The sequence below is a fragment of the Rhamphochromis longiceps genome, linkage group LG20 (assembly GCF_057381845.1).
Source record: "Rhamphochromis longiceps isolate RC_006_pf linkage group LG20, R_longiceps_female_GT1.1, whole genome shotgun sequence".
Taxonomy (NCBI): Eukaryota; Metazoa; Chordata; class Actinopteri; order Cichliformes; family Cichlidae; genus Rhamphochromis; species Rhamphochromis longiceps.
The window spans coordinates 17,300,556-17,324,847 of record NC_140576.1 but is presented as its reverse complement, the minus strand read 5'-3'; the positions used below and the strand labels follow the sequence as shown (position 1 = coordinate 17,324,847).

Genomic DNA, 24,292 nt, shown 5'->3' with positions numbered 1-24,292 from the left:
AAATAAATGCATCTGGGTAAATTCCCAGATGGTTAAACATGCAACTATTTTGCTGGTAATACCTGAAATGAGTAAAGAAAATCAACAGCCTATCAACAGCAAGGTAATTCACAATTTTATTGGGGGGGCTATATTGGTTGGGTCTGATTATTGGGGGGGTCATAACCCCCCTGGAAATTACGCCCCTGTTACTATAAGATCCCATAGTACTATGGACAATGAGATCTTTAACTTCAAATTATATGAAAGATTACGAAATAAGATCTCTCCTTTTTTTCAGTGCAATACATTTCTCTACTTTTAAGTATTTTGACATGCTAATAATTGGTTACTTAAATGCAATTGTAAATGGAAATTTAATCTTAGTAATTTAAAAAAAGCACAAAAATAATACATCTGCTAAAATAAGTTTTGTTTCAGGCTCTATGAACTCTGTCCTGCTTGATCATCATTTGTCATTATTTACATAAAGTGAAAAGTATAAAAGTTTTGACTAACGTTTCCTAATTTAGACTGTAATAACACAACTACAAGGGGATTTTTAATTAAAACAATATTTCATAATTTCAATTTACAATTGTTTTTTTTGGCAGAAATGAGCTTCTGTAATTTGAGCTGATGTCCATATCATATCAATCCTATTCTGAAACAATTGCAGTGTTGTTCTGCTACTCTTCTTGGTTGTAGCTCCATTACCTCGACCTGCACCTACTAGGGATGCACTTATTCTCATCTTTTCTTCTTAACTAGTAGGTGCAGCACACACACATTTTAAGGGAATTTATATATCAGTTTAAATCTGAGAAAACTGATTAGATTTTTAATGAGGCTCTCTCTTTGTTGCCCTCTCTTTTGTTTCGCTGTTAATGAGAAACTGGGTACTGTCTGATGCAGGCAACATCCACAAGTAGTTTTATATATTTCTAGCTTAACGGAAGTCTTGCATTCCAACCTCTTTGTGTATCTTGTTTAGTGACATAGCCCATTTTATTTTTATCACTTGCTATTACAGCCACCTCTGAAATAACCAAGATTTTTTTTAAAAAAAGAAGAAGGTTAAAATAGAGTTTTTGCATCCACGTACACTATATTATATAGCATCAACTACAGGGAGAGTTCTATTAATGATGTGCTTTGGATAAGACAGACAATGCGAGGTCTTGCTTTTTTTTGTTACATATCTCACATGCAATCAGTTGCTGCAATGTTAAAGTGACAGATTTGTATATTGGTTGATCCAAAGAGATGATGAACACAACAACAGAACTATTGACTTATTGTACAGTACAGTCTATCTTTGAGTTGTCATGTGTTATGTTGAAATGATTAAAAGAAAAACCAGTGGTTTCATAGCCTCTTGGCATTCTTTTTTTTTCATCTGCAAAACACTAAACCACACTAAAACATGTCAAAATGATTCACATAAGATATTATCATAAGATCTCAGTACCTTTTGAGAATCTGGGCTCTTTAGCAGTGTAGGAAATTTTTTTTTAGTATATCAACTTAAATCAGCGGTGTCCAACTCCAGGCCTTGAGGGCTGGTGGCCTTCAGGTTTTAGATGTGTCCTTGATCCAACACAGCTGATTTAAAGGCTAAATTACCTCCTCAACATGTCTTGAGGTTCTTCAGAGGCCTGGTAACGAACTAATCATGTGATTCAGGTGTGTTGACCCAGGGTGATATCTGAAACCTGTAGGACGCCGGCCCTTGAGGCCTGGAGTTGGACACCCCTGACTTAGATGTTTTAAGGTGATTATGGGACTTTCTTGAGAAGAGAGGATTTTGATCGTTCTCCTATGATGGACAACACAATCTAACATTCAGAAAACAGAATAAGTTGTTAAATCATTTTTTAAAAGTCATTTCCATTTAGGATATTTTTTCCTGAACTCTGTATTCTTGCGATTATTGTTTATTTTCTCTCGGCAGGAATAAGAATGCTTTACCGCTTGACCCGATCTACGCGATATATTCAAATCTGAAACATATTTATTTCTTTATATCATATTTCTGTTTTCAACATACATTAAGATTTTTTTTTACTCTGTATCAGACTGAAAGATAAGTAATATTGCACATCATTAGTAGCAGAAATTTTAAACAGATTTGAGAGCAGAGAAGTAGTGTAGAGAAACAGTTTTCCTGTTTCGTAATATGATGTGCATGGAGTGGAACAGGGAGAACCTGGCTGGATAGGCTTTATTAGCCATGCCGATGCTGTTTCTTGTAATGAGAAATGGGTTGAGGTTTGACCACAGTTAGGGTGTTGTTTATTTATTTTTATCACGAGAGAATACCAAATTACGAACATGAGTACGAAGATGTGATGATTATTGACAGTAAATTACAAATTTCTCTTATTTATGCAAATTTTTATTTTTTTAAGTAAGAAACTTACTGCTTTGCTCAAAATAGCTTAAAACAGTATCTCAGAGTATTTCCTTTCTATATGACTTGCTGCGTGTTCCACAGTGAGTCGAAACCTCGTACAGTACCAGAGTCTGGATTATGTCTTAGAGAGCTATACAAGTGCGCCTGCATGCATAACTGAGTGTCAAGACCATCCTAATTATAGTACCAAGGAGCTAACCTATACTTACATCAACTGAACTGACTCTAACACATGTACTCACGGGCTGCCAACTGTGCCATAATTCAGGAATAGAAACTCTTCTGGTTTCATAGAAGGGTTTGTAAATAGGATTTGAGACACCACAGCATAAACTTTGTCATGTGACCACAGGTTTCCACACAGTGAACAATTATGGACGGACAAATCAGGAATTAACAACTTAAAAGCCATACACAGCAGACATCTCACAAAAAATTAGGCCAATAGTGTGAAACAGTGCTGCTCTATTGGTGGGGAAAACCAAGAGCTGGAAGATGAACACTTTGTAGTTGAAACAGTGCACTGATAGAAATGTTTTACAAAGGACATAGTGAAATAAGTAGTGGGAAAAAGCGAAGGGAAAACTACAGAAATAACAATAATCATATACATATAAGAATTAAAAAGGTAAATGCTTAAGGAAGCAAAATGACACTGGAAATTTTCTTAAATTTAAAAAATGAATGCATGCATTTATTGACCACTGTGCTTGGTGCATTTGAATTTCCTCGCTCTCTCTGATTGGTAGATCCTTAAGATGTTTTGTTTTTGCTTTGTTTTTTTCTAAGAATAATGGCTCGATGTGATTATATGATCCAGGCTGAAATAGAAAACCCACAAATTTTTAGCCCTTCTAAATCAATCTATTCATCCCTGATTGTGTTTTTGAAGATGGAGTGTTGAAACGTAGATATTTTTATCGATAGCTACTCCGGACAGCCTCTTTCTCACACAGGCAGACAGACAACGGTCCTAGACACTGAAAGTCATGTATTGCAGTTTACATGACTATCATTAGACTGGGGGACTTTTGTTCATATGCACTGCTCAAAAACAAATCAAAAAAAGAGCAGTGGTGTGACATAGCAGGTTAGCCCATTTTACTGAAATGTGCTTGTTTGCATGAATGACAGCATCAGCGCACGCTTATAATGAGATGATAATGTCGTGGGGGATCCCCTCCCTAATCTGGAACCAAGTACTACCGAGGTCCTGGACAGTCTAAGATGCAACCTGGTGGTGTTGGATTTTTCTTGGATTTAGGTCAAGCGAGCACAGTTAGTGGTATCAATTGCATCATCCTCCAGGAAGTGCCCGCATACTCTCACCACATGAGCTGGGCATTGCTTTGCACTCAGAGGAACCCAGAACCCCCTGCGCCAGAGGAGGGTCTGGCAATAAGTCCAAGGATTTCATCCTGATAGCTAATGGCAGTCAGGGTGCTGTTGCCTAGCCTGTAGAGGTTCCCCTGTCACGTCTGTCATATGCGCTCAGGCTGAAGGTACTCTAATATATGAAAAACATAGGGCTTTACATAGCCAATTCTCATTTTCTGTGGCAAGTGCCAGTATTGGGCTAAAGTGCCACAAGGCCTCAGCCCTTTAGCCCTCAGTGAGCACAGGGCTCATTAGACAACGTTGGACCCTTAGGACAGCTTCATGACAAAGTCTGTTTATGATTGTTTAGTCACAGACAGTGACACCAGTGACCTCCTGGAGGTCATGTTGTAGGACTTTGGCAGTGCTCCCTTTCTCCACTGCACAAAGGAGCAGAGCGGAGCAGTCCTGCAGATGGATTAAGGACTTCTTTGGCCTTGTTTCAACTGCCTGGTACTCATTTTGTGTGGCATAAACTCTGGGTGTTAGTTTTATGGAAATTAGTTTTAATTGATCATTTTGCTGGTTTTTGCCCTAGACTGTACATTAAAGATTGATATTGCCCACTGATTTCTGGACACTGCATTTTCATTGCTACCGTTTACCAGAGTGCTAAGTGAACAATAGGTAATGCAAGCTAACTTAGTTAGCAATGTTCAGTTCAGCAAGCCTTGTCTTGTGAAAATGAGAACTAGCAGACACTTATTAGCTAAAGCCTCCTGTGTTAGGACCTATCTGTAGTATCAAGATATTAGCGTTTTATAATAATCACAGTTGTTATAAAGGAAGAAACTATCAACAGATATAATAATTATATTTTGTGACAGGGAACAACCTGAAATAAAGTTGTGCTGCCTTTGTGGACAGGATGTGTCATTGTAAAATCATTGTAATGCACCATTAAGCATGTTCCAAAAACACAGGAAGCTAACTTTCATATTCAACTTGCCATCACTTTATTGTTTTGTCGTGGTACATTTTGTAATTGGACATTCTGTAAAAGAAACAAAGAGAAAAATAACAAACAAGTTTCTTTAAAAGTCATCAAGAGCATCATGCTTTTTGGCTAAAACGATGACAGGAATCATTACAGAGAGCGCCACAAACAGAAAAATGCAACAAATACAAAGCTGTTTTCTTTTATTTACATTGTAAAACCTTCAATCATACATGCATGACTCGGCCTCTTAAAAGTAAGTCTGTAAAAAATCTCCCCTGGTGTGTGCACTTGCAGGAGAGGAGTGTCTGTCCTTATATTAGACAGCAGTCAGGTATCAGAGCTCTGAAACTCTGACACAACACAGGGTGGTTCAGCAAGTAAAGGATGAAAATAAAAAGTAATGATCCTGTCATTTCAACTGAGGGATCCTTGGGGCTTTGATTAGTTGTTTCACATAGCAAGTGGCAGGGGGAAACTTCAAATGATTTTGCCTTCTCGATCTCTTTAAGCAGCTTGTCTGTAGCTTGAGTGCTGATGATAATGAAGGAGAGACCATGAGGATGAGTTAGCCATTCTTTCCTCTTGCCCTGAAGAATCAGGGTATATCTAGGCAAATATCTCATCTGTACTTTTGTGCAAAAGTGAAGCATTTCAATAACCCTACTAAATCTGTCAAGGGTGTAACAAATACAAGTGTGTACTAAATATTACCTTACATGCTGTGTAGTTTATGGTTTGAGTTTCTCATAAATCTGCGAGGTACTTCTTTTTGTTTTGCTTGATTAAAAAAAGGCCTTGGCCTGAGACATCCAGTCCTAATTGAAATTTACTGCAAATATATTTTCCTTTAAAACCACACCACATACAGTCTGATAACCTGGCATTCTGCAGACACCATCCATTGTTTTCTACTTGAGATATGGATACTGCTTCAGATATACTGTATTAGTGATACTGATCTGCACTTTTGTTGCTGTCTTCCTAAGAAGAGTGACACCACACATCTACTGACATTTAGCACAAAAACTTGTGTCTCTATGTAGTTAAGAAAGTATTGCTATCTGCTGGCTAGCTTAGCACACCATAAACACTAATATCTGTGTTCTAATGTCCCCAGTTTTACTTTCAAACTCAAAAGCAACACCTATCATTATATAGTCCCATAATGCATTGGATTGTTGACATCACAATCTGAGCAAAGTTCCTGCTAGCAGCAGGTTAACTTAGCCTAGCATTAAGACCCATATATTAATACCCATATTAAACAGAAAAGCTTATGCTAGGTACCAGATAGCTTACCTTAGACCAAAAACTAATGTTTCTGTCGCAATCTACTGCTAGCAGCCAGTTAGTTTTCTCTAAATTAAACTAACCCTTGTGACCAGGTAGCTTAGCTTAGCAAAAAAGGATGAACAGGTAATCTGGCTGTACAGATGGTCATTACTCCTCGCCAGCAAAAGGCTGATTTATTGTGTACAGGTGCTGGAATACGTTGTTGAAGTTATACATAAAAACCACAGATGATATAAAACATGGACATAGTTTCTGTGTAGCTTAGTTGCTCATTTCAAGTCATATTGACTAAAAAATGAAGTTATTTTGTAAATCTCGAGACTCACAGGATTGTCAGCCAATGAGCAAGGGGTTTCATGGTCAGCCATACCCCCCTTGTCACATCTAGTTATTTGAAACCAAGATGGCAATGATGAAAACGCCAAACTCGAGGCTTCAAAACACAACTTTAGAAACCAACAGATGATGTCAGAGTAGCCACTTCCACCTTTTACACCGTTTATAATATAAAATGGCTTTTAACAAACATTCAGATTTAAGAAATTTCATGGGGCAAATTCATATCTTTTACCTTTAATTTGGCTAGCATTCAACTGAAATACGGTATCTGGTTAGAGCTGCTCTGCATAAAGTAACCTAGATTAGTCCATAGGCTGAAAAGTGAAGCTAGTGCTTTAGAATCTTAGACCTGCATTCTTTCTAATTTACCACCTGAAGGCACCGGTTGTTGCAAAGAGACTTTTGGTCCTACAGAACTCTGTAGATCTGCATCACTTGTTTCAGGTTTTGTATTCAGTAAAAATTGGGCGACTCAAACTGTCAGAAAGGCAGTCAATAAAACCCCCAGCATACGCGTATTGTCCATGGCGTTGTTGATATTTTGACTAAATAACATGAAAAGTCAGACAAATTACTTCCCAACTAATGGGAACACATGGATGCAGGGTTATATGCCTTAAGACATAGCAAGAATGTCATCTTTCCTCTTTATGCCTACTGAAAATAACCTGTCACTAGCTCATATTTAACAAACAGTCATGCGAGTGGTATCAGTCTTCTTACCTAGCTTTTAACGGAAGCGAATAAGTTTATTTCTATTTGCTCAACTGGATTATTACATATTGCAATTTTGCTACTGTAAAATAAAATAGTTACCTAGATGAAGCCCTTGAGTTGAAGGTAAAGCATTTTTTTAAAATCAGGTTCCACCCAAAACTGCATGTTTTTTAAGCTGAAAAATACATATAATTTGAAAATAAAGGTAAACACATGATCTGCAGCACACAAAACACAGACTGTACACATCTAATAAGAACCCTGTCAATTACATTCAAAACATCCCAGGACCTCTAAGCTCCGATACCGGCCAGGTGATCTTGCTGGGCTTTCCAAACACATCAGGTTATACAAACAAACGTATGGTACATTAGGCTCAAAAAGGAAAGAAAATAGGCATTTCGTACTAAAAATGGTCCTCTGAAACAACCTTTGCAATTTGCACCTTTTCCCCCCCATTACTGCATAGTTCAGCAGGCTCAGGCGCTGCTAAGGCTACACTGATGGCATGGTTAACGAGCGGAAAAACATATTTGTGTTGTAGGCTTTTGAATATAAAATGGGTAGTTGGGTTCAAATATTCAAGTTCAGTCCCATTCTGAGCAGTTCTGCTTCATTTAGCGCAAATGGAGCAATATTTTGACATGAATAAGAAACCCAGTGTTTGGGAGGGAGAAGCTAATATTTGGATTACAGTTGTGGTTAACATGGTCACACCAGGACATGGAAACTGAAGTAAAAAAAACCCCAATAGATTTAATTTATCCATATTTGTGTTACAATGTAGAACTTCCCAGGGTGGTTTCCATCCATGAGTTCAACACAACAAACAGAACCACAGAAACGATCCTCAATCCTTTCCTGATCTGTAAAGTCTCTGAAAAGAAGGTCACGTCTGAAAATGGAGACAGCAGAAAGTGTAGAAACAGAATTTACGTGGGGAAACCAGAAGGAAGTAGCCTCCTGAGAGGCACCCAATAGAAATCAAGACACAGATAAATCCCATGAAGACAAAATAAAAACCTGGATAAGTTACAATCAAAAAACACACACAAACACACACACAAAAAAAGATAAAATGTGCAGAAACCCTTGTTTGACAAGCTTTGGCCCCCTGTCTTTGTGGAAAAAGGTGAAACAGCAGAGGACATTAATAGTCCCGGCAGAACAGAGATCCTCTAGATGTCCTGGAAAGGAGGAGGAGGGAGGCAGAAGCAAGGTGACAGCCGTTTTAGATCTGCCACCTTGCTTTTCTTTATTGTGAGGCCAGCAGTTGCGACTGATGCACTGTAGAAAGCAACCCTCTCATTCCTTCTGCACTCAAGTCAGTGCTTGTTGGACATGAAGAACATTTTTATATATATTTAGAATGTTACAAAAAAAAAAGAAAAGAAAAAAATAAACAAAAAACAGCAGCACCAGCAATAACTAGTCGATTTTCACCGCAGCGTAGATTTTCCTGATGAACATGTAGGCGGCATAGAAGCCAATTGTGCCCGTTAACAGCCAGAAAGACAAGACCATGAGGGCGGTGTAGCCAAAGTACAGAAGGGAGGGGATGAACTCCACAATGTCCAGCTAGGGAAGAAAGACAAAAGGAAGCAGTTTAAGCATGCTGCACATTTCCATTTCTATTAAAGAGATATTCTTGCAATTTATCACTTGTATCTACAGTGCAGGGAACAAGATATTCTTGCCTAGAAAATAGAAAACATCTATCATTTGACATCGTTTCATGAAGGTGTGTCGTTTGACTGTCTCCCTCCCCTCACCCCTAACTGGTTGTAACAGATGGCTGCCCCTCCCTGAGCCTGGTTCTGCTGGAGGTCTCTTCCTGATAAAAGGGAGGTTTTCTTTACCACTGACACCAAGTGCTTGCTCATTCCAATATAATGCACCTACAGGTGACTGCTGTTGTGATTTGGGATATGAAAGGTCATATGAAAGGTTGTTTTTGCAGTAGTTGTAGATTTTAGTTGAAATTGTGTGAACCTTCCCCAAACCCTCTTCAATGCTCCCTTTTGAATATGCCTTCCAGCACCCCATAACATGCTCTGAACTCCCCATGGTAGGTTGCCATTTCCAGAGTTCATTTTGTTGGCCATGATCTTGTTTTCCAGCATTGTTGGAAGTATTATAGAGGAAACACAGAACCTGCAACAACAAAGATGGTGGTAGAAGTCTAACTGGAAGTTAGACTTGTGCTAGTATTAGCCAGCACTAGCTGATTACCTGCCATTTCCTATGATAAGGGCAGCTGGCTCCACTGAGCTGGTAAACTCTTAACCATAAACTGTGACTGGTTCTCAGTGAGATCCAGCTCAACCCTCTCAACCAAAAATGTTCTTCTATCTTTCAAAACTCAAGTGTCCAAAATATCAATCTTTGAAGTTACAGAACAGAAATCCACAAACCAATCAGAGACTAAATCTTATGTTTGTTTATACAGTCCATGTCTGTACGTTAAAAGAAAACAAAAAACTAGGTCCAACAAAATAACATTTTTACATATGAGTGAGTCGATGGTGGAAATCTTCAAAATTAAATTTAATTCTGCCATCTTTCAATTCAGGTATTAGGCAGGCTTTGTCAACACTGATGACTCTTCAGGCATTGACAACAGCATGGCTAAGAACAGTGCTTTCTTTAGAGTTTATTGTGGGAGTGTCTCAAACAACCCTGTGCTTTTTACCTTGTTGACAAAGTAGAAAACGGCGTAAACAAGGACATAGAAAGCCGAGCCTCCTGAAACCAGGAAAGTTCTCCACCACCACCGGTAATCCTGACAGTGAAGAAGAGAGAGACAAGGCTGTGCATAAGTTCTTGCTCATATAATATGAGATATGTGCCACACAGGTGAAAAACATAACCAACAATATGTGAGATATGTGTGTATGTCAAGTAAAAGCCTGGCAGCCAGAGACAATAGTATGCAATTAATGAGCTTACCTCTGCACAGAGCTGGAAATAAACCATCACAATGCTGATCTGAGAGCAGGACACCACCAAAATGATGAAGACCAGAAAAAGGAAGCCAAAGAGGTAATAAAACTGGTTCTCCCAGATGGCCTGGAGGTGGATGGACACACATACACACATTGATTCTAGCATTATTGAGGAGGATTACACATCAGTTACATATCCTCTAAATAGAAAATAGATACTGTGTTATTTCTGAAAACTGTGTACCGTATTTTCCGCACTATAAGGCACACTTAAAATCATTAAATCTTCTCAAAAATCGGCAGTGCGCCTTATAATCTGGCGCGCTTTATAATCTGGTGCGCCTTATCTATGAATTCTGGCTGTGTTTACTGACTTCAAACAGATTTTATGTGGTACACGGCGCTCAAAAATCTGTCAAAAAATGTTTTAGTAGGACTTTGGTAAGCTACAAAGCCGCACTGCTTGATGGATTGTCTGTGCGTTATGGCTACCGTAGTCAGGAGCCTCGCGACTCATAGTAATCTGGGTCCAAAACTCCGTCCGCGTCAACTTTTTTCCACTTGATAAAAGTTCCCGATGTTTTTTTGACAAATGCAATCGCATGGAAAATTGCTGTAAACAGACCAACATCAGTAGGGGAGAACAACTGAGATAATCCAGCCACAATATGAGGTTAGTCATTAATGTAAGATAAAATAACCTTTATTAGTTCCACACGTGGGAAATTTGTTTTGTTACAGCAGAAAGTGGACAGTGTAAAGTTACATAGCAAAAATTAGAAAAACACTGGAACAACATATACTGTTGTTCCAGTGTTTATAGAGCAGCTACCAGAGAATTCAACATTAATCAATCAATGGTACGGAAGTGGAGGAAGCAAGAGGAATGAGTTGAGTAAAGTTTGACTTATCTGACTGTTTTGTTTCGTTTAATACGCCTTATAATCCGGTGCGCCTTATGTATGAAAACAGACCCCTTTGTCGACAGTGCAATTTATAATCCGGTGCGCCTTATGGGCCGAAAAATACGGTAATAGCATTGAAAGATGAGGAGCTCGGACATGCAACGGTGCACATGTACTTACACTGAAGATGAAGAAGAGCTCAATGAACATGGCACCAAACGGCAGGATCCCAGCCATCAGGATGCTAACGGAAAGAAGAGGAAAGATTAAATCATAATTTGCGTTTAAGCAAACCATTAGCCATTGGGGCACCTAAGAATGCGAGATAGACTAAACTCTTACCCGACAAACTTGTTCATGTACCAGCGCTGCTCTGGGACCTGCCGAGGGATCTGGTTGGTGCGTACAGGGTTATCATACGGCTGTTTGCGGAAGCCAAAGTAGTAGCCAAGATAGACCAAGGGCATGGAAATGCCAAACCACATGCACAGTAGGGCCAACATTGTAGTGAATGGGACCTGAAGTGAGAGAAGACATAAGGAACACAAGAAGAATTATTCAGAAATTCAATTCGATTTTATTTACATAGCGCCAAATCACAACAAAGGTCGCCTGAAGGTGCTTTATATATGGTAAGGAAAAGACCTACAGACCATACAGAGATGATGTCAAGATGTTTAAGAATCCATGTGAGAGTTCAGTTAATCTTTAAAGTTAAACCACACCTACAGCACAGATGCTTTATTCTGTGACAAATAAGAAGACACTTCATAGGATAGTATACTTCTCCCGTGGATGCTTCCTTTAACAGTTTTACCAGCCAAAATTCCCTGCAATTGTTTTTCTACCCAACTTTAGTTTCCATTGCATCCAATCATGGTTTCCAGTTGATGTGAGTCACATTAAACCATTCTTTGGTGTCTCATCCACTCAAATACCTGTCCTTCCAGATTAGTGCCTTATTAGACCCAGACTGTACACTACATTGACTTGCTACACCATCTGGTGGTACAAATTGGTATTACAGGCAAATATGGTCCAATTCCATTTTTACTCGAGGTGGTATGGCTTCAAAACACAATAACCAACACAACACAAAGATGCTTTCAACAAAAAGTTGTTGTTCCAATTAAAGCTTTAGTTAATCTCAGAAGGGCATAAACACACAGTATCAAATTTTACAATAAAAAAAAAAGATGGAAAATCAATGATGTTGGTGTCACCTATCATCCCCAAGTTAGACTTTTCTGTGTTAGTGGCAGGAAGATAAAGAATATAAAAGTGAGTAAAGTGACTGTTTGAGATATAAAACAAACACACTCACTTTAAACATGTAACTTTTTTGTGTAATAAGGTGATTTCATTCTAAATCTCTCTTCATGACCCTCATTTAGCTCCCCCCCCCCCCAAAAGGTCATCTGAGGTTTTCCATAGCCCAGTTTGTATTAATAATGACTATCATATTACCAGCTTGATGATTGTCACAAAATAATTTTTATTTCAGGTTAGCTCCGATAGATTGGGTCATAACAGGCCTGAACAAAGAAGGAGGAAAGCATATTTAGCAATATGTTCCTGTCTTTAGAAATCCCCCTTGGTGGTTCTCGTTTATATGACCTCTGTGAAATAACATTGTAACAACACATGGGGTAAAGTAGGATGTGCAATCTGCTGAACACTGTACTGGAAGACGTCTGCCATCACTGTTAATGTGCATGCTGATACTATTCTGTTGAAATGCCGTTGCATCTTTCCTTTATCTTATGACATTTTCCACCAAGCCTTAATTTGGCAAAGGAGGCAGGAGGTTTTTTCGACTATTCTGCCGTACCCTGGGTCTTGGTGCAGCCTCTCAGTTCATCCTCTTCATCTCAAAACAGCTTTCTGTTAACTGGCTGCACCTCATAATCGATAAAAGTAAAGTTTGGATCAGCAGGAATATCCAAGAGCAAGGAAAAAACTGCCTGACACAGAGGATTTAAATCTTTTGGCTCACATGGATTACTTGTACATACACTGATTTAATTATCTGAAACTCTGGCCATGTTATTTTGAGCATCTAGAACTGGAACAGTATAAAAGCATAGCATATCCAGTAAAATGTGTTAAAAAGTTAATTAAGGATAAACGATTCTTCTTTTAAACAGAATGTGAAGTATGTGAAAGCATAGCTGACACACACATTTTTGAATGTGTGACTTTCAAGTCATGGCACTCACCGCTCCAGACGAGTGTTCTCCCCAGATAAAACAGTTGAGGATGAAGCAGATCCCAAAAACCACAGCAGGATACAAAGTTGCTGTCTGCATGGCAAATACAACAACAACAGTCTAAGCCTCACTGCTCACATCATTTTACGCATACACGCATTACACATATACAAACATATACATATATATATATATATATACATATACATATACATATATATATATATATATATATACATATACATACATATATATACATACATATATATATATATATATATATATATATATATATATATATACACATATATATATATATACACATATATATATATATACACATATATATATATATATATATATATATATATATATATATATATATATATATATATATATATATATATATATATACATATATATATATATATACATATATATACATATACATATATATACATATATATACATATATATATATATATATATATATATACATATATACATATATATATATATACATATATATATATATATATATATATATATATATATACACACGCACACACACACAACCCCCCACCTCCCCCGCTTCTTCACACTGCTGTAAGAACCTGAACTCACACAGAATGCTCCTTTCCTCCATCGATGACCCTTCAGTGTGCGATACAGTCTGCCAGCAAAGTAGCCACCAAATACACTGCAGGACAAACATCGACAGTGTAAAAATCAAAGAATTCTGAAACTCGGCGCCTCTCAATTCCTTAATGAGCTTTAGACAGATGAATGCGGCTCCTACCCCATAAACATGAAGAGGAAGCAGGCAGTGGTCATCAAGGCTCCTCGACTTGATGGAGACAGCATGCCCAACATGGCAACAACTAAACACAAATGAGAGCTGGATTAGAAGACTGCAGGACTCCTGGGCTCCTATGCTAAACACAGAGCTTCAGCTAGCAGGAGCTCTTCTAAACTGCAATTAAATAAAATAAGCTTCCATATGTTAATCAGAATACAAGACAATTATGCCCTGGACTAATATGGCATTTGGCAAAATTTGTGACAGTTACAATAAACACCAACAGATCATTTTGTAAAACATCACATTTTATGGATTTTAGCTTAACTCTTTGATTCAAACAACAAGTAAAATTATTTAAACATAAACAAGTAAAAAAAAAAAAAATGTAAATACCTACATCTCACAAATAGGCTAGGCTACCCCTGAATCCCCGAGCAGCTCCGCAACGAAAAACATGGAACAACCATCTTTTTCTCAACAGGAAATGGGAAATGATTACACCACGAGGGAGCCGCAACGCATGAAGCTTTCATGACTACCATACTCATTATTCAGTGAGCATAGTTAAGATTCCACAGATTCTGTCATCCAAGGTTTTTCCAAAGTGGACTGAGTATAAATCACTGTCTTTGTTGCAAAGCTAGGCTGTAAACACTGTCACAATCACTGAAAAAAGTTCCTGTTGAAATATTTCAAGCCTGAAATAATCCCTGCTGGATATTTTTTGAAGATACAAGCTACAACTATTAAAGCAGATAAAGAATATAATAAGCCTGATGTTACTGTTAACTGTTCTAAACAGATATAAAAACAGTCATACGGCAAAAGAACAGGATAAATGTCATGACTAACAACATTTACATTTAACAAACTTGCACCTCTTTAAAAGATGAAGTTGAAGTTTATGGTATGTGAATCATCCACCACTCACAACTCAGGTCATTAAGAGCTGCACCTTTGCCACATAGTATGCAGTATAACAGGTGGATACTGCACCATTAACCCCCCAGCAGCACAGGGTCTAACTACTTTACTGACAGAAATTCAGCTTTGAGTATTTGTTCACACTCCTAGTGTGAAACACAGAACATTAACAATTTGCTACAGAACGTGCATTTGTTTTGTAGAAATGTGCAACACTGAGCAGTTTCATATTTTCACACTCTTATCTTTGCTGATTCATATATGTAAGGTGAGCCCTGTCACCTTGAGAGCATTCCTCGTGTTTTGTCTTTGTGAAGAAATGACAGGACTAGGACAACATGGCCTAAGCACAAATGTAAATAATGTCAGGATGTGCAGAAAACTGTTGAGAGAAATAAGAAACTCACAGATTACAATGAGGATCATGCAAAACAGCTGGATCCCTGAGCCCAGCAGAGAGCTGAGGATCATGGGATACTGTGGTGGTCTGAACACATCACCGTGGACATTCTTCCAGCCCGACTCTTCCATGGTGTCCTCCTGGTTAGAGAGGAGAAAAATGTGGTCAGGTAGTGATCATTAAGAATCCAGAGGCTGGATGCTGTGTATTTTCTTACTATGTCATCCTCTCTGTTGTAGTTAGCAATGTCTTTCCTCAAGGTCCTGATAATGATCATACTCAGAATACCTGAGAGAGAAAGGCAGAGAATAAAATACAATTGCAATATTTAATACGTTGTCATAAACCCATCAATGATCTCTTCGATATATAATAAAGTTTCATTTATATGTTTCAGTTAGCCAAAGAATGTAGTCTTATTTTATGGAGTTGTTATGAAGGATGGATAGTATGATGGTGTTTTAGTATTTTATACACAGTATTATGCTGACAAAGGCAAGTTCTCTTGACGTCCATTTTAAAAGCTGCTCAAGCTTGCATCAACGATGACATGTTGAATAAACAAGTGACAGTGTTTAAAAAGACTATCCAAAACAATCAAATCAAATGCAGTGACAACAGGACAGGAAAAAGGACCTGGGTGTCACACAGAAAAACAAAACAAAAACTTCTTAAATTCAAATCTAAAGTTCAGTTGTAAATCTGCCAAATTGTATCCACTAGATTGATACATATTTTACAAATTTCTATACATTTTTGTACATATTATATAAAAAATATTATATTAGTTCATGCCTTTACTGCACCGACAGCAAACTGGTGGTGAAAATAAATCATAAAAAATAAATAGAAATGACTGAAATAGTAAGAGTAAGATGCCATGAGCCACAGGTAAATTCTAACATGAATTGGACATACCTGAGAGGAAAAAGACGACCACCACAGAGTTAACAATGGAGAACCAGTGGATCTGGACATCACTCATGGTCAGGTATGTGTCCCAGCGAGACGCCCACTTCACTTCACTCTCCTACACACACACACACACACACACACACACACACACACACACACACACACACACACACACATTTAAAATTTGCTAGTAGGTGCCCAAAATATTAGTTTGTTGCACATTATTTTTATGACTATTATTAATAAATTATTTAATTAGATTGAATATGTCAGAATAATAAACTTGAGTATAACAAAGGTACACAGCTATAACCACGTTCTTTACCAGGAACCCTGCAACGAAGGAACCAAGGCTACTGCTCCTAACATTGGTAAGGTTTGTAAACTCTGCAGTCTACTCTGACATTATATGTGTGCGCAACACTAAACATTAAACAAAGTATACATTTCAGCAACATTTAAACAGGCTTTTATTAATGAGGATTGTAATCAAGTTAAAGCAGTTATGTAAACAAAGTCATTTGAACAGATTATTCAGGGCTACAGATTTTTATGACTACTGGGTTGCAAGACTTGAAAACACATTCAGCCTTAACTGACCTCCCAGTGTACAGAGTAGGTGAACAGGACTTCATTCTCCTTGGTAGGGTCGATGTCTTGAGCGGCAGAGCCACTGGGTTCAGGTAGGGTGCAGGTCTTCAGCGCCTCTGCAGGCTTCAGATCTGAGGAGAAAAATAATAGGACACAGGATGGAGTATACTAAGTATAAGCGGTAATCTTTACTTAACTTTTTAGTCAACAAATCTACTTCCTCTTTCCTTTAACTCACTACAGGCCTAAAGCAACATCAGGCGATTCAAAAAGAGTATGCTGACACTAACCTTCTACTTTGACACTCCGGGGTATAACCTCAAATCGCACCACCCTGTAGTCATGAAGGTCCCCCTCCACCAGTTTCTCCTTGTGGAAGTACAAGATGAAGGACAAGTGGTTGTGCAGATAAAACTGGGAGGGAGAAAAAAAAAGAGAATAATTTAACACTCTTCATATATTCATGTCTTTACTCTCTGCATATGGACTACATCACCAACTAAAGCTGACCTCTCGTGTATATATCCAACCTTAAATTGAGTGCAACTTGCAGAAAATTATATGCTGCAAAGTTTTTAAATCATGTTTTTGGGATTCATTTAAATATTCTTCTCCTGAAAGGGAAACTCCTGGAATTACATACACCATAAGGCCAGCTGCAAAAATACCCGTGCAAAGGTTTCAGTCATAGAACTGACACTATGTCTCTAAAGCAAAGGCTTTGTGCTGCCACAGACGATCAGTAAATCATTCTTTATCACCCTTTATTTTGAATCATTCTTTAAAATTCCAACCTGAAGGGCAATTTCAGGAGCCAGTAAAAACATTAAACTACTACTACTGAATGTAATCATTAGTTATTATTAAGCTCTTGCTCTTTCACAGTGCATCTTTTGTCCCATCTTCCACCCTTCACCCCTAAATAGTCACGTAGTTGACCGTTCCTCCTTGAGCCTGATTGTTGGGGTTCTCTCTGTTATTGTTCAGTGTATTGTAAGGTATGTAAGCCATATGCCTTACAATATAAAGAGCTTTGAGGAGACTGTTGCTGTGATTTGGCGCTATATAAATAAAAATGAATTGAGGAGCCTTGATGACCACTGCCTGCTTCCTCTTCATGTTTATGGGGGAGGAGCCACATTTATCTGTCTAAAGCCAGTTAAGGACAGATAAAGTTTCAGTAAGTTTCAGAATTCTTTGATTTTTACACTGTGTTGTCCTGTTGATGTTTGTCCTCCAGTGTATTTTGGCAGCTTTTTTGTTGGCAGACTATCCAATGAATTTGTGGGGAAACATGGTAAATATTCTGTAAATACTTTGGTACTGATCAGCAGCAATTTAAGTTACGTGCACTCTTCTCCTTTAAGCAGAAATGGAAGAGTCTGTGTAATGTACGTACCTTGTTTTTGTCAAAGAAGCCCAATCTGTAGCCGTGTTCAAACTGGACATCTTTTATCGTGTCCTTCTTTTGATCCTCCTCTTCTCCTCCCTCTCTGCTTGGATACTCTAACCTGGTGGCAACTGGAAGGTTATCTGCAATACTGCAATCACACAAAAGAAGGGATTTAAAAACAACAAAATAGATGCTTTAGAAGCAAGTCAGCCCAGAGATATAAAGCCTATCAAACCGGACAAGCATTTAAATGAATTCAGCCTGCTGAAAGCAGTAAGAAGGGACGCTCACAGGTGAACATAATACTCCTCCTGGATTCGCTCAGCCATCAGCTTACTCTCGTCTATGTTGAGCTTTCTCTTTTCACACACCAGCTCACATTTCTTGTCTTTACTCATCTCCACGTTATAAAGGGTGTTTACAATACGGTCTCCACGTAAGACCTCACCTATAAACAACAAGGAAACCACACACACACACACGCAAAAAAAACCCAAAAAAACAAAACAAAAAAATCACAAATATATTTATAGATATATATGATAAAAATTTAAACAATTTTAAACTTATCACATAAGCAGCAGTGCACTCACCCAGGTTCTCTCCCTTGTAGAAGACCTTTTTTGGTTTACAGAATGGCAGGGAATAGTATTCATAAGGAAGCTGGGTACGGGAGCTGGTCAGCTTTACCGCCTGAAAAACAAAAGGATCTCTTTCCAGTGTTTGCACCATGACGATGAGAGAGACAAGCATCAGCAAATTTGTCAGAGTACAATAGGGTGAGAACACCCCAAACTGGCTCCCGTTCTCCCATTCCTGGGAGAACTGTATGTCAAAGATTTTAACACTCAGTTTCATCTTTTTGTATGTTAGAACTTCACCCTTCTCTGTGGCTTGGTGGCAGACCAATGACCGCACAAGCAACAGTGAGCCACAGACTGGGGACTGAGTTTGAGAACCAGTGCTCTAATAACCATCCTGGGTGCTCTGGCTCAGAAGTAATGGCTTATGGTCAGACTATCTCACATCTTCAAACTGTGAGGGCAAGGTTTGCTGGATTAAAGTGCTCACTTGGAGAAAAGCACATGGTGTGAATTTTTGAGTGAAAAGACACATTTTAAACATCACTCAGATAGCAAGCTGTGCAAAGTAAAGACTCTTCAGTTGATCAAAGTATGCTAAACGCACCAGCCAGACTTTGCTGAAGCTTACAATTATTCCCAAACATCAAATATTCTGCCTCCCATTTCCTGCTACAGAACCCAAAATCTAATAAACACAAGATTTTAGAGTGAAATATTTCAAGGGGTCTGTAATCAAAGCCATGTTTAGAAGCCATGGTGTGTAGCCATTTTCACTAATTTAATAGAGTCAAAATATTTTTTTCAGTTCTTGTCGTAGATACTTATTAGCAACTCTGCCATCTAGAAGTATCACGTCTACCCCTTTAAATGAATGAAAACAAATTTACAGACAGTACTGTTCTGCAGCAGACCTGTGGCAGTTGCTCTCCCACTGCTCACTCTCTGTGTGCAGTTACTGCACCCACACAGAGGTTGTGTAGTTCAAAAGATATTTAACTTTCTGTTGCTTCAAACTTTCTACTCTTTAGATAAAGAAAAAACAACCAACCAAACAAAAAAAACCCAAAAAACACTGTCTGGTGATGTTGCCAGATGATGCAATTATTTTTAAAACGAAAGAGTTCACCCTGTCATCTTGTCCACCTGACCCTCCGCTCACTCACTGCAGTGATCATTTTGTGTCATTTCACCTCATCATTGCTAATTATCGCCTTTATCGCCTAAAACTAGGGACTTTTCAAACCCTTGTAAGCAGCTAGTGATAAATGAGTGACAACTCCCTCTGTGATGAGTTGAATGTAGCTTTCCCCCCTGAGTGCTCATAGTACAGCCGATATGTTTAGCAGTGAATTTTCATCTTACCTTGATATCTACAACGTCGCCATCATGGAAATTCCGTGGAGCTACTCCAGGAACATAGAAGGACCGGCTCACAGGCAGCAGGGACAACAGCAAAAAGGCCCACCACCTCACCTGCAGAGCGGACACACGTTAGATTTGACAATGAATTCCATGCGTGTCTCTGTTGTACTGTGTGCTGACAGTGGAATGAAAGTTGAGAAGCAAGTTCCGGCAGCTTGATAATGCCTCTGGGCACGATTTTGGAAACCTTCTACAAACCCAATTGTGACCAAAAAAAAGACACTGCTTAAAAAAAATACGTGAACTATTTTTTTTAAACAGTAGAATATGCATAAAATGTTCTAAAAAACGTATCTGTTAAAGAAAAATATAAACTCTTTGAATTTGACTGGAGCAACACGTCACAAACTTGGGAAAGTGGAAAAGTAAGTGTTACTAAAAACAAACAGCAGAAGAAACATTTAGAATGTATTAGGTTAACTGGCAACAAACCAGAAAGATGACTGGATATAAAAAGAGCATCTCAGTAAGGCATAGTCCCTTAGAAGGTGTGCAGAGGTTCACCAACCTGCAAAAAATCTACATCTACAAATATCATAATAAGGCTGCTCAATGTAAAATTACAAAGACTTTGAATGTCTCATAGTCTACACTACATGATATGAAAAGATTCCACGAATCTGGAGAAATTGCTGTGAACAAGAGTCAAGGCTGAAAATTAAAACTGAATTCCACATCATGCTGTATCAGTGACAACAGCACGGCTTTGCAGTAAAATTCCAGTTGCTGAACTGGCCTGCCTGCAGTACAAACTGTTTATAAAACAAAAACAATATGACAAAAAAGTCCAAGACTGCTGGGCAGCTACAATTTGACAAAACGGGACAAAATTCCTACATTCAAACTCCAGACATTTACAGACTGTTACACAGGAGTAAACATGGCCCCGTTCCAACTTTTCTTTGATGTGCTGCTGTCATCAAATTCAAAATGAGCTAATATTGCTCTTCAACACACAGATCTGACTTATTTTTTATGTTCAGTTGTGATTAAAAAATGGCTTTATGGCGGATCACTTTGGTTATTTCTTACTTATAGCTCTTGATCAATATGACACCTAAACTAAGGCATTATTAAAAATACTGTTTAGTTTATCTTCTAGGAAGCCTGTCTTAAATTTCTGACAGTATTGCATCTCCTGGATGAGGTAGATAAGGTGCATGAGTTTTTGTAAATGTGTATCCACAATAAAGAAAAGCCAGTATATCAACATTCTCAGAACTGAGGCTTGGCCTGTGCATTGATATGTATCCTACTGCAAAAAGCAGACAATTATATTTTAAATATTAATTTAATTTAATATAATATTTTACATAGATTTTATGCCTATTTTGTAGGGTTGCACGATTTTGCATAAAATGAGAATCACGATTTTTTGGCTTAGAATTGAGATCACGATTCTCTCACGATTTTCTTTTCCAGTATAAATATTTATTGCACTTATTAACTGCACATCAACTTCGTAACAGTTGAGATTGAACATAAAAACAATAAATAAACATAAAAACAACAAATGTCTCACATTTTGTTGTTGCAGCAAAATGTTGTACTGCTTGAAATTCCGTCTCCACCGTTGCTCGACACTGCGTGTATAGAGCAGGTAGTGCAACAATAGAAAAATAGTTGCAGGACGGCACTGTGTAGCGTTTGTCTAGGGTGTTGATCGTTTTCCTAAATCCCTCGTTTTGCACAGTGTTGATGGGAGCCATATCTTTGGTCAGGTGATAAGTGATAGCCTCCGTAATTTCTTTGTGCCTGCAGGAGTTCGACGGGTATAGGGAAGCGCTGTATAAGGTTCCCGTTATTGATGTTTGCGTGGTTGACCGGGACGGATTTTCTCCCGTCACTTTCTCCTCATCCCTGACGTGCTCTCCGTTGTTTTTCCCCTGCTAATTTTAGCATCACACGGCACAGCTTCTGTATCACGTGGTATAAGGCTCCGCCCTTGTCATTTGTTGAGCAGGAAGAGTGAGCGCTTGTTTCCATGCAGATTACGTCCCGGATCAAAATGCGGTACAATCATTGTCGTCGTCTTTTTTTTTTTTTTTTAAATCGTTGTTATTTGGAAATGAGATCGCACATAAGTATGAATCGAGATCGCGATTTTCTAACGATTAATCGTGCAGCCCTACTACTTAGTTAACAGTACATCTGCATATTTTACAAACAGCAGTAGTTGAGAGCAGCAAGTTTGCGGTGGAGCTTGCTGAGCAGGTAGAGTGGTTCTTATGCAGCACTTTTCTACTCCCTACTAAAGCAAAGGGCTTTATATAACATGACTCATTCACCCATTTACACACATTCCCAAATTATTTCTGATGGATGCATCTGAGGACAACTTGGGGTTCCAAGAATGCCAGAGCAATTGGAGCAACCAGGGATCGAAATGCCAAACCTTCCAATTAAAAGATAACCTTCTCTACCTCCTGAGCAATAGAGATTGACAGACCACGTGACTTTCGCGCATTGCATGCCGGGAACTCGTGGCAAAACAATCCAAGTACCTGCATCAAATGCAAACGTTCATTCTTCGGTTCCAATAAATTCTTGCTTTTTCTTTGCCCCCCAAAAAGGTATGTACAAAACGAAGGAGAACAATGCCGGTCCGTACAAAGACAGACTTGATGAAAAGTCAAAGAAAAGATACGAGGAAAAAAATCAAACCAGTGAAAGGGTCAGACCCTTACGAGCACACAGAGGGACAAAATACGTTAGCGTGCTGCCCAACTTTCACCACGCTCAGATTTATAATTATACGCTTCTTGGAGTGAGTGCATACACTCGTGAAGTTTAGTAACTTCAGGTCACTGCAACAAGCCCAGGTACAGTTTACCGACGGATGGGTACAGGACCTTGAAATGCACCATGTAGAAAGTAAAGACCATCGTACATATAAGTTTACCAGTCTCACAAATCATCTTCATAAATACACATTCGTTAACCGTTTATTAATATAACCTTTGAGCTCAACGGTAATTAATTAGTAGTGGAAATAATTTCTGGTAGTGTAACAGAAATGTAGCAGTGACAATAATATTGTATGCTGTAATCGTACTGGGCAATTAGTGATACAAAACAACTGTTTTATCCTGTGAATAAAAGTAAATGTTTTTGTCAGTGTACGATAATAACAGAAGCGAAACGCAATATTGTGTCAGGACAATTCACTATTTATGCACAATAAACAAAGGAGCATAGCGCCACAATTTCTGTTCAGCGCCAGACGTGCTTGTAACCTATATCACTAATTATGTTAAGAAAAATGACGCATTAACTACAACAGCAGACTGACCTTTGTAGAAATGCTTGGAGCAGACTAACCTGTGAGCTGGAGTGTTCTGGGACGTTATATTTGCTCTTTGAATGGCTGCAATCCAGTCGCCTCTTTGTTACTTCGGAAATATGGCTCGAACAATTTCTCTTCAACGACCTAATCCGATAACAACAGATCTCTTTACCCGTCGGCTTTCCGTGGCTGTCATGCGACCGGCTACTGCAGTTAATAATACAACAGCTTCTTGCCATTTTTTGGGTTTCTTTTTATCGCTGTATAACTGATTTCAATTGAAAGCCTACGTGCGCTAGTATCTCTTGCCACGAGTTCCCAGAATTCTTTGCGGTTTTACCCCTAAGTGACGTCACATTTTCAATCTCTATAGCCGCTGCAACTCTATTTTTGGTTGCAAATGTGGGTGACATGCTCACTTTTACACAGTGACAACTAAGCGCTACAGAATCGTATCGAGGCAAAAAAAAAAAAGAAAAGCTTCTAGTTATTTGAGTTTCTCCATTTCAAAGAACACCTTCCATACACCTTTACTACAATAATGAGAAAGGTCTGCCAACAGTTTAATCATTCATCAACTTCAACTGTGCGCATGTGTAAGTGAACCAAACAAAAGTCCTCTCAGTGCTTTTATTTTTTCATCTCATCATCTTAATCGTCATTAAGAAATAGAAGGGGGTCCCATCAGAGCAGTAAATATCATTTACATATTTTAAAAATAATCGATTACCTTGCATGTTTGAATAAATTGGCAAAGCTATGCAACAAAGATCCTCTGGAATATTCATCACAGTCTGAACTGTGAAAGGAACTTCAGTGCTCCTCAGCAGGGACACAGTCTGACTGTTGCATAG

At 38.4% G+C, this 24,292-nt stretch overlaps 1 protein-coding gene across 1 annotated transcript; it reads right to left on the bottom strand.

The window, feature by feature from the left end:
- Positions 1–7,317: 7,317 nt before the first annotated feature.
- On the bottom strand, positions 7,318–23,692 carry tm9sf4 (transmembrane 9 superfamily protein member 4). The gene is made up of 18 exons (XM_085393189.1): positions 23,474–23,692; positions 20,093–20,203; positions 18,740–18,839; positions 18,438–18,594; positions 18,153–18,294; positions 17,044–17,167; positions 16,763–16,884; positions 16,166–16,277; positions 15,465–15,535; positions 15,255–15,387; positions 13,921–14,002; positions 13,746–13,821; positions 13,131–13,214; positions 11,254–11,429; positions 11,092–11,155; positions 10,011–10,130; positions 9,754–9,843; positions 7,318–8,639 (listed from the first exon to the last, which is right to left on the bottom strand). Exons 1-18 carry the CDS (start codon positions 23,675–23,677, stop codon positions 8,490–8,492), a joined length of 2,118 nt encoding a protein of 705 aa, XP_085249315.1. The 5' UTR covers positions 23,678–23,692; the 3' UTR covers positions 7,318–8,489.
- Positions 23,693–24,292: the final 600 nt, after the last annotated feature.

Bases quoted from the DNA above. Each gene is read 5' to 3' on its own strand.
- tm9sf4 (XM_085393189.1), bottom strand. From the start codon at position 23,677: ATGGCAAGAAGCTGTTGTATTATTAACTGCAGTAGCCGGTCGCATGAC. The intron at 17,168-18,152 runs GTACGTACATTA...TCTCCCTCCCAG, and splicing joins GCTTCTTTGACAAAAACAAG to TTTTATCTGCACAACCACTT. The intron at 11,430-13,130 runs GTGAGTGCCATG...CTCTCACTTCAG, and splicing joins GAGAACACTCGTCTGGAGCG to GTCCCATTCACTACAATGTT.